Raw genomic sequence first — 10,320 nt, forward strand, 5'->3', positions numbered from 1 at the left:
CTGAGCCCCGCGGCCCCCGCCCCGCTCGGCCCCCGCCCGCGGCCGCGCTCCGGCCACACGCGAGCCGCCACAATGGGGCCGGCGGCCGGGAGCGCCGGGCGCACCGCGCTGCTGCTCTGCTGGCTCAGCGGCTGCTGCGCGGCCATCAGCTCCATGGACATCGACCGCCCCGGCAACGGGAGGTGCCAGCCCATCGAAATCCCCATGTGCAAGGATATTGGCTACAACATGACGAGGATGCCAAACCTGATGGGGCACGAAAACCAAAGGGAAGCTGCCATTCAGCTGCACGAGTTTGCCCCCTTGGTGGAGTACGGGTGCCACAGCCATCTGAAATTTTTCCTGTGCTCCCTCTATGCCCCGATGTGCACGGAGCAGGTTTCCACGCCGATCCCAGCCTGCAGGGTGATGTGCGAGCAGGCGAGGCTGAAGTGCTCCCCGATTATGGAGCAGTTCAATTTTAAGTGGCCAGACTCCTTGGACTGCAGCAAACTGCCCAACAAGAACGACCCCAATTACCTGTGCATGGAGGCCCCCAACAACGGATCGGATGAGCCACCCAGGGGCTCCAGCATGCTGCCACCCATTTTCCGTCCCCAGCGGCCCAGCAGTGGCCACGATCTGCAGCAGCACAAGGACAGCCTCAGCAGAACGTCCTGTGAAAATCCTGGCAAGTTCCACCATGTGGAAAAGAGCGCTTCCTGCGCGCCGCTCTGCACGCCAGGGGTTGATGTTTACTGGAGCAGGGATGACAAACAGTTCGCTGTCATTTGGATTGCCATCTGGTCCATTCTGTGCTTCTTCTCCAGTGCTTTCACTGTCCTCACTTTTCTCATAGATCCTCAGCGTTTCAAGTACCCCGAGAGGCCCATTATCTTCCTCTCGATGTGCTACTGCGTCTACTCAGTGGGGTACATCATCCGCCTCTTCTCAGGTGCTGAGAGTATTGCCTGCGACAGGGACAGCGGCCAGCTCTATGTCATCCAGGAGGGGCTGGAGAGCACTGGCTGCACCATTGTGTTCCTGGTTCTGTATTACTTTGGTATGGCGAGTTCCTTGTGGTGGGTGATCCTGACTTTAACGTGGTTTCTGGCGGCTGGGAAGAAGTGGGGGCACGAAGCAATCGAAGCCAACAGCAGCTACTTCCACTTGGCAGCGTGGGCCATCCCGGCCGTGAAGACCATCATGATCCTGGTCATGAGAAGGGTGGCTGGAGACGAGCTGACAGGGCTGTGCTATGTTGGCAGCATGGATGTGAATGCCTTGACGGGGTTTGTGCTCATTCCTTTGGCTTGTTATCTAATCATTGGCACTTCTTTTATTCTTTCGGGGTTTGTGGCCCTTTTTCATATCAGGAGGGTGATGAAAACAGGTGGAGAAAACACCGACAAGTTGGAGAAACTTATGGTGAGGATTGGTGTCTTCTCAGTCTTGTATACAGTGCCTGCAACTTGTGTGATAGCTTGCTATTTTTATGAGAGACTGAACATGGATTATTGGAAAATTGTGGCAACTCAACAGAAATGCAAGATGAACAATCAGACTAAAAACTTAGACTGCATGATGAATAACTCTATCCCAGCAGTAGAAATTTTTATGGTCAAGATTTTTATGTTGTTAGTTGTGGGCATTACTAGTGGCATGTGGATCTGGACTTCCAAGACTCTTCAATCCTGGCAAAATGTTTGTAGTCGGAGATTAAAGAAGAGAAGCAGGAGAAAACCCGCAAGTGTTATTATGAGTAGTGGAATCTACAAAAAACCTCAACATCCACAGAAAACTCACCTTGCAAAGTATGAATCAACATTACAACCGCCCACCTGTGTGTGACCAGGTTTTAGAAAAGACTGTATCTCACCTTACAGACTTACAAATGTCCAAGTAGCAGTCAGAAATTAAAAAATGAATGGTGCTTTTTTTGTCAGAACAGTTTAATATCTCAAGGCACAAAAATGTATCATGCTGAATTCAGGACCTGGTGAAAAACTGAAGGTAAACGTACTCATGGAAAGGTTTTCAGTGAAAGAAATACTGTGAATTAAAACAGTCTCTTCTGTTACTAATTCGTAGTTAAGGATTACATCCATCCCTCAGATTAAAAGAAAAACAACGTAAAAAAAAAACCAAACACAACGACCAACACCTATTTAACTTTTTCATGTAGCTGGGCTGGATTTTCTTCAGCTTTCTGAGTAACAAGGTATAGTCAAGTTTTATGGAGCAATGGTTTGATTTTAAAAGTGCCCGAGTGAGCATTGTCTCTCCAGGGACACTGAGGTCCCGAGGAGGCCTGTCCAGAGCAAGGATGCTCTCTGGGAAAGCAACCTCCGTGCTAACGTTAAAATCCTTTACAACTCCTCCGAGCCTACTGGGTTTGGAGTGCCTAAAATAGGCTCAATCTATAATGCTCACCAATATTCTTTCACCAAAAGAGAAACTTCCTGCACCAGACACAAACTTTGTGAATAAGAATAATGTGCAATACATTTTTTTTTCTTACCATGACATGAAAAGAGAAACAAGTATTTTACTGTACATAAAGACAACAAAAGAAATCTCTTAACAAAAGAACTAAGAGGTCTAGTCCTCAGAAACCCTTTAGTGTTACATTTTGTGGCTTTTTAATGGAAATCAAGCCAATGTTATACATGTTTGGACTGATTTGTGCAAAAAAAAAGGGGGGGATCAATTCAAAGAGACCCAAAGGGCTTATTGACTCTTTCTATTGTTAAACAAATTCTCACTATGAATAGATCAAGAAGCACTAGATTCTGCAAAGGGAAGCTTTGTATAGAGTGATGCTCTTTACTGTGCTGGGGGTGCACAGTTTTGTGCTGTATATATTTGTAATATACAATTATTTTTCATGCTCCACTATTTTATTAAAAATAAAATATGTTCTTTAGTTTGATAATTTTGTGTGTTCTAAACTTTCTCTGATGTGCTTTGCGGTTAATAAACTTGTTTCCTGGATTATTTGATAAAAGCACACTTTGAATATAATAGTTGTTGTTATACTTGCCTGCAAGTACAGATAGAGGGAACAGTAACTTACTCGAAAGAAATTGCAAGTTGGAAAGAAATAAATGGATTTTGAAGTTGCACCTTTCTGTGAGCCTCTGCAACTGAGAAGAGTGAATGGGAAGAAGCTTTAGTGATGTAAAAAGCTGCAGTGATGTAGAGCAGTACCATGTTTACAAAGCACTGAAATTACAGCAGTGATCCTCGGTTGACACCCCTTTAAAATTTGCACAGGCTACGTTCAGCATGTTGAAGATTGCTGGCTCACTCCACGCAGCTGCAGCGCAGTTCAGGCTCTGCCCTTCAGGGAATTTTTCCCCCTTTCTAACACCACGGAAAGTATCACCATTTGTGGAAAGACTTAGGGAAGACTGGGAAGTACAAACGCAGGATTTGAATGCTACTTCAGGGAAGTTATCTGATGAAGCTCAAATTGTAAATACATTTCCAAGAAGGTTCTAGTGGAGTATGATTTTGTGTGAATGAAGTTTTCCATGCAGTTTTCCAGTTGGTGACCTGGCTGGGTGATGGCCTGGTGAGGCAGGGAGGGATAGAACCTCACACAGGCTGCTCTAGAAGAGCCTCTGTCAGGGCTTCCATCACAGGGAGAACAGAGGTCTTGATGGACTTGGGGAGAGTGGGGATCCTTGGGACAGTCATGCTGTGGCTGGGAATTTTCCAACGAAAGGTTCTTTAGTAGTGGTCTGGTTTTTCAACTTATCTGTGCAGTGTGACAGATAAATTTGTGCCTTGTACTCTTTTTAAGTGTTCCCAGCAGTGACGAGGAACTTGAGTGACAGAAATGATCTTGCAGGTATTATTAATAATCTTTATGTCTAAAGTGCACATATATAAAGTAGCTTTTGATATAAAATTTATCTTTTGAGGAAGAGAAAATATCTTTTTGCTCTTTTGTGCCAGCGTGCCACTGTTTGACACACAGCTTTGAGATGCCCTGGAAGTTAATCCTGGTCAGAGGATGCTGTGCTGGAGCCAAAGTAGGACATTGCACTAAACAAATCCACTTCTGAAACTACTGAATTAATGCCTGTTCATCTGCATATGCTCTGGCTAAGTCAATGGCGTGAGATCCCGAGAAATAGAGAGTTTTAAAATCTGAGCATTGCAGATTGCTGCAGGAACCCTTCAGGTGTGGGTTTTGTTACCGTGTGTGTCCCCTTGCCAGGGACGTGTGTGCCTCACACGAAATGAATCCCTGACAGAAGGGTCAGTGCTGGCTGCAGCAGGGACAGGTTTGTTCAGGGAATGCTCTCAGGCTTCGCTCTAATGTGCACTGGGCACTGAAATAAACATCTCACTGTTTCTGTAGGCTATAGAATATTCTTTGCTTTCACTGGTGATGGTGAATTCTTACAGCCTGCTATCAGGATTCTGGAAGAGAAAAAAGTGAAGAGAGATGTTCAGCAGTGGCTGAGTTCCTGCTGCCATTCTGAGTTCATTCAGTTGTCAGCTTAGGCCCTTCGTTGCCACCAGAGCAGAACTGCACCTTTTTCTATGAAAATGCCAAATAATTCTTGGCTGGATGCTTCGTGTTACAGAGAGATTCCTGCTAAGCTGTAAACCAAGTATTCAGATTTTATTTCATGTTTGCAGTTATTCAGGAATTATTGGGGGGGGGGATACTGGTAAGGAAATTAGATTCTTCAAGTACGTAATGATGCTAATTTCTTTACTTCAGGACTAGTACACTGTAAATGCAGCAAAGTGCAACGACTGGCTTTAAGGAAATCTTAAGAATTAATTAATTCAGAGATTGTACTTCTGACTGTCCCGTAACTCCTGACGATCTTAACAGTTTAATACTGAAGTTGCTACTTCTTAAGGAATTGGAAGCTTATTACTGTTAAGAGAAAGTGATATTCTCATTTCAAAGCAATTCATTTAATATAGCATTATTCATACTTAACACAGATTTGTGTTCTTGTCTTAGAAAGCTGCATATTAGTTAAGTGATAATAATACTAAAAGTCATTAAGACAACATCTCAAAAATATTAAGCTTCTTTATTTTTCACAGTAATTGTAAATTTTAGTGAAATTGTGTTTGTATTTTTATTTGTTGAATTTTATAGGATTTTTCTTTACTGTCAAGGCCCAATAGGTATTTGCTTATCTCAGACTTTCAGGAAAAGTATCTGTATGTGGTTATTTTAACAATCCAGTCACTCCATAGGAAACTTGTTGAGGAAGAAATGTTCGGTGGCATTTATCAGATAAAAATTCTGAAAGAAATGCATTCAGTTGGCGTGTACATACACTGTAAATCAAGAACCAGATGTTTGCCACAGGCTTGTGTACAGGTAAAAGAAAGGCAGAAAGTTCTTTTTTCTGGCAAAGGTATTTGGTAGAACACTTTGATTTACTGAAGAGAGATTAATGAGGTAAGAGTACGAGATCAGCAGGGGAAAATGGGATTCAGGGCAAAATCCCACAAAATTCTAATTACAACAGTAAGAGTCTTGTTTCTCAGTGAAATGCTGATGCTTCTCATAAATAGAAATATAATTAAGCTCAGTACTTGCAGGGTTTAGCTTGAGACCTGACATGTTGGGACACTTTGAGCAGTGCTGTGCAAGCGCCACGGCCAAAAGGATGTGAGGGGCTCAGTCCAGGAATGTTCAGATCTCTTATCAGATTTTGCCCAAGCAGCATTTCATGTGTCTGTTATTATGCAGCCATTACTCACATCTGGCTGTCATCCCAGGGCTCCAGAGCGCATGAGGAGCCCAGGAACAGCCGTGTCTGTGACTCACACCCTGCCCACCCCAGCCCTTAACACCCCTGGCTTCAAGGGGATGGCTCTGTAATGATGGGATGTTACGTGCTCAGGTGGGCTTTTGATGACAGAGGTGGTCTCCAGCAACAGATGGCCTCAAAGGACCAACTCCAGTGCATTTGAGTTTAAAACGTCTACGCATTTCTTAAAAAAAAATTTGAAATGTTATCCTCGTGTAATGTTTTTAAGTATTTTAGACAGAGTAGCCAAGTTATTAACAGTGACAGATGATAAATCAGGGCATCCTTTAAAAGGTGGGTGATGGTGATTATGTGGTCTTGGAGCTTGCTTTGATCAGAAGTGACAGCCCTGTAAGGTCTGTGCCACTCAATCCCCCCTGAAGGGAGATCAGCACCTGTTTGCACTTTGAGGCTCCTCTACCTCCCACTGCCTTCCAGCACTATTTCATCTTTTTTAACACACTTGATGTTGATTAGCTTTAAGCAAAGTCATTATTCATTTACAAAACACTCCTTGATGGAGCTGACTGAACTGTATTTCAGTGGTTTGTGCTGTAACAGTTAAGGGTGTATCAACATCCCCATTACGAAAGCTTTATTTTCAGGAAGCCACAAGTTACAATCTGCCTGAGTGCTAATATTAACAGGTTTCAATTATTTTTGGTCCAGACAATAGTACATGTTGCCTTTGGGTCTGTTCAGCTCGAGCCTGCGGTATCCTCACACGTTAATCCAGAAAAGACACGGGATCAGCTCTGTGAAACAAACAGGTCCTGGGCTGGTAGATCCGATTTTAGCTCAGAAAATGCTGTTCCAAACAGCTTCAGGCCTTGCTTGTGAAGTGGAACGGATATTTCAGGCAAAGGGCACAAACGAGGCTTTGACTTCACCAAGGGCTGCACAACAAACCCCGGAAACGAGTGCCCGTGGTTATTTCATGCTGTAAAGCAGGACTTTGGCACGGCCCTGCCAGGGCAGATGTGAGCTCCCAGGGCAGGGAGCAGGCTGTGATGGGGCAGCTCCAGCGCTCTGAGCACAGATGTGGGTCCTGCCCAGCTGCTTTGGGGGCCCAGCTCTGCTCTTCCTGTAGTAGCAAAGTTAAAGCTTTGGGGAGTTGTACATCAAAGGCAGGACCGAGCGATCCTTGTGCATGTTTGTAAGGCATTGTTTAAAGAGGAATTCCTTCATTTTGTTGTCATTAGTTTTTTCCTTCCTTTCTTCAAGATCTCCTCACAGATCTGCTCCACTGAAGTCAATGGGTGTCTAACTAAATTCAGTGTATGCTTTGAATCAAACTTCCTATCTCAGGGAAGGCATGAGCTGCAGGAAAAGTCATTATTTTGATTTTTTTTTCCACATCAGAGCATTTTTTGAAAATCCTGATGTGACATAAATTCATGACGCAGGAAAAAAATATCAGCGAATGAAACGATTTCAATTATATTTTCAAAAATGCTGCTGTGTTAGAATGGACAAAGCCCAGTATGTTGCAAAACCACCTGTCATTTCAAAATGAAATTCAAAAATACTGGATGTCGATGATGTTGGAATGAAGATTTATTTTTGGTTTGGTTTATTTTTAATATATTTAGGCTTTTTGAGAACACATATTTATTGTAAAATGCTCAGTATTAATCAATCGGCATTTCCTGCTGGCGAGGCAGCTCCTCAGAAATTCTTCAGTCAGTTCCCATCTTTGCTCCTGCCTCTGCCTCTCCGGAGGGGCTCAGACCTGCAGCATCCCCGGGAGCTAACGAGGAGCAGCAACATCTGGAGTGGAGCCCACATTGTGCACCTCGTTTGCTCCTTTCCTCACTGATCAGCACCTCTGCTCCCCTTCCCCTCTCCTCCACTCCTGATCAGTCTTTCATCATCTGCATGTGCCTGGCTTCTCTTCCCCTCCTCTCGAGTGATCCCATCCCTTCAGTCTCTAATCTGCCCACACACAGCTCTCTGTGCTACTGGCCGCTACCTGCCACTGCTTTGAGCTTTTTTTGTTCCACAGAAACGAAAAGATATTTCAAAACTTGTGTTTTATCTCTCTTTTTGGGTAAAGACTGTGGTAAGAAACAGAGGTTCAAAGTTCTGGGCTACCAAAGGCGCTGATGAACACAGGAGACTGTCAAGAAGAGACTGCCAGTTCTGAGCAGGTGCCTTAAACCTAAAAATGTGCTTTTGTGGAAGACAGGCATTGTTTGGTTCTGTCTTGTGTATTTGTTATTTTATAGTTCTTCTATCTGAGACTAATGTCTGTGTGAAATAAAAAACAGGAAAGGGACAAAGAACATTTGATCAATTGATAAAACAGGGGGAAAAAAGCCCCCACCTTTCACTCCAAAGCTTTTAGCCTGAGGAGAGCTTTGTATGCCTCAAAGCTGACCAGTTTTTCCCAGCTATACGCAGCTGGTCTGACAGAAACCTTCTCCTGCCCTCAGCCTGGCTTCCTCATATCCTGAGTTGCTCCCAGCTATAGCAATGCTGCACTGACAACTGCATTACAAAGGAGACTGATTTTGACTCTTTGTGGTCCTATAAACAAATTTTGCCACTGGCCTGTGATCACCACAGTAATTTGATAACATTCGAATCACAGTATTGACAGCAGAGGCTGCAGTATTGTAGGGGAGTCCTTTTTGCTTTGTTTCAGTCTCGGTGCTGAGATAGGAACATCAAGAGTGCACCAAATTTTATGTTTCTTTTCACACTCTGTAATAGCTCTTCAAGGACCTCCTTTGCATATCTAACAAGGAGAACTGTGGGAAAGAGACTTCTGAATCTTGAATGCTGTAGGGTTGTCTTTGATAGCAAATTTCACAAGAAAGTAAACACTGACTGAGTGTGTCTATATGGAGTGAAACTTTGCAATCTGTGAGCTCCTCCAGAAAAGACAGGAGAGAGAAAATTGAGCATAGGTAGTAAATAGGCTGAAGATGCTGAGAACAGAGCCATAGGAGAGGAGGAAGGAGAAAATTCCTCAGGGGAGTTGGCATTGTTTGAGTCCTAAGGCTAGAGATGCACAAACTCAGCTGCTTATTTTTTGCACATTAATCTAATCTGGTGCCCAGGAGTTTGGTTTCCACTGCACTGCTCTGACCCTCTGCTCTCCCCACAGACACAGAAAGGCATTCCAGGTTTTGACTCCATGCTTCCCTGGTTATCCTGCATAACTGTATCAATATTTAGAGTGCACCTGATTATCGAGCTGTAAGCACAGGCTCTCACACAATTAGGAGAGTGTTACAGTGGTACAGCTTCTGATAAACTGAAGTTTCAATGTATGGTTTTTGAAACGAAATACAGTGCAGTGGCAAGAGAAGGTTTGAAGAATAATCAAATTCAGAATTCCAGCCATTACTGGTTTTGTTAATTAACTTATCTGGGGCAACAGGTTCTTCTGCATATTTCTTTGAAAATACCACCCTTAGAGCCCACAGAGTCTGGACTGTGAAGAGGTGTATTAAACAGCTCTTTGATCAGTTTTGAAAATTCCTCAAAGCCCTTCATTTGCAGGATATGATAAAACCAAATTTAAGGCAGAAGAAGGCACGTCCTCTACTCCTATTTTTAACTTCCAGATTTGGCTTCACATAGACTGACTGCTGATGGTTAGTGACCTCTGAACAAGGTACTTCATGGAGCAGATTCTGCTTTTATTAGGTACTCCAGGGAACCCTGCTGACACTGGGGCATTGCCACACATAGAGGATGAAGTGGAGAACAGCCTGGCTGCGTCCAGGTGTTTATTTCAGCCCTTGCTGTCCAGCCAGGCTGTCCTGTGCAGGCACAGGTTGGAAAGAGGATGAAATGGAACAACGGTGAGGTTGTCTTCCCCTCCCCGGGGCTCCAGGCATGACACCCCACACAAGGCGGAGTCACAGCCAGAGTGAGTGTGAGTGTCCACTGGATCAGAGTGAGTGTTCACTGGATCAGAGTGAGCACTCACTGGATCAGAGTGAGCTCTCTGGATCAGAGTGAGCACTCACTGGATCAGAGTGAGCGCTCACTGGATCACAGTGAGTGTTCACTGGATCAGACTGAGCTCTCTCTGGATCACAGTGAGTGCTCTCTGGATCAGACTGAGCGCTCTCTGGATCACAGTGAGTGTTCACTGGATCACAGTGAGTGCTCTCTGGATCAGACTGAGCGCTCTCTGGATCACAGTGAGTGTTCACTGGATCAGACTGAGTGCTCTCTGGATCACAGTGAGTGTTCACTGGATCAGACTGAGTGCTCTCTGAATCACAGTGAGTGCTCTCTGGATCAGAGCGAGTGCTCACTGGATCACAGTGAGTGCTCACTGGATCAGAGTGAGCGCTCACTGGATCAGAGTGAGTGCTCTCTGGATCAGACTGAGCTCTCTCTGGATCACAGTGAGTGCTCTCTGGATCAGACTGAGTGCTCTCTGGATCAGAGCGAGTGCTCTCTGGATCAGAGCGAGTGCTCACTGGATCACAGTGAGTGCTCACTGGATCAGAGTGAGCGCTCACTGGATCAGACTGAGTGCTCTCTGGATCAGACTGAGTGCTCTCTGGATCAGACTGAG

General features: G+C 44.6%; 1 protein-coding gene across 1 annotated transcript; it reads left to right on the forward strand.

The window, feature by feature from the left end:
* The first annotated feature begins 29 nt into the window (after positions 1-29).
* On the forward strand, positions 30-2,989 carry LOC121672735 (frizzled-10). The gene has a single exon (XM_042045532.1). It carries the CDS (start codon positions 73-75, stop codon positions 1,828-1,830), a length of 1,758 nt encoding a protein of 585 aa, XP_041901466.1. The 5' UTR covers positions 30-72; the 3' UTR covers positions 1,831-2,989.
* The last annotated feature ends 7,331 nt before the right edge of the window (positions 2,990-10,320 follow it).

The sequence above is a fragment of the Corvus kubaryi genome, unplaced genomic scaffold, assembly GCF_017639235.1.
Source record: "Corvus kubaryi isolate FWS band 111438036 unplaced genomic scaffold, C.kubaryi_AGA036_p1.0 64898, whole genome shotgun sequence".
Taxonomy (NCBI): domain Eukaryota; kingdom Metazoa; phylum Chordata; class Aves; order Passeriformes; family Corvidae; genus Corvus; species Corvus kubaryi.

Coding starts and splice junctions, on each gene's coding strand:
- LOC121672735 (XM_042045532.1), top strand. CDS start 73: ATGGGGCCGGCGGCCGGGAGCGCCGGGCGCACCGCGCTGCTGCTCTGC.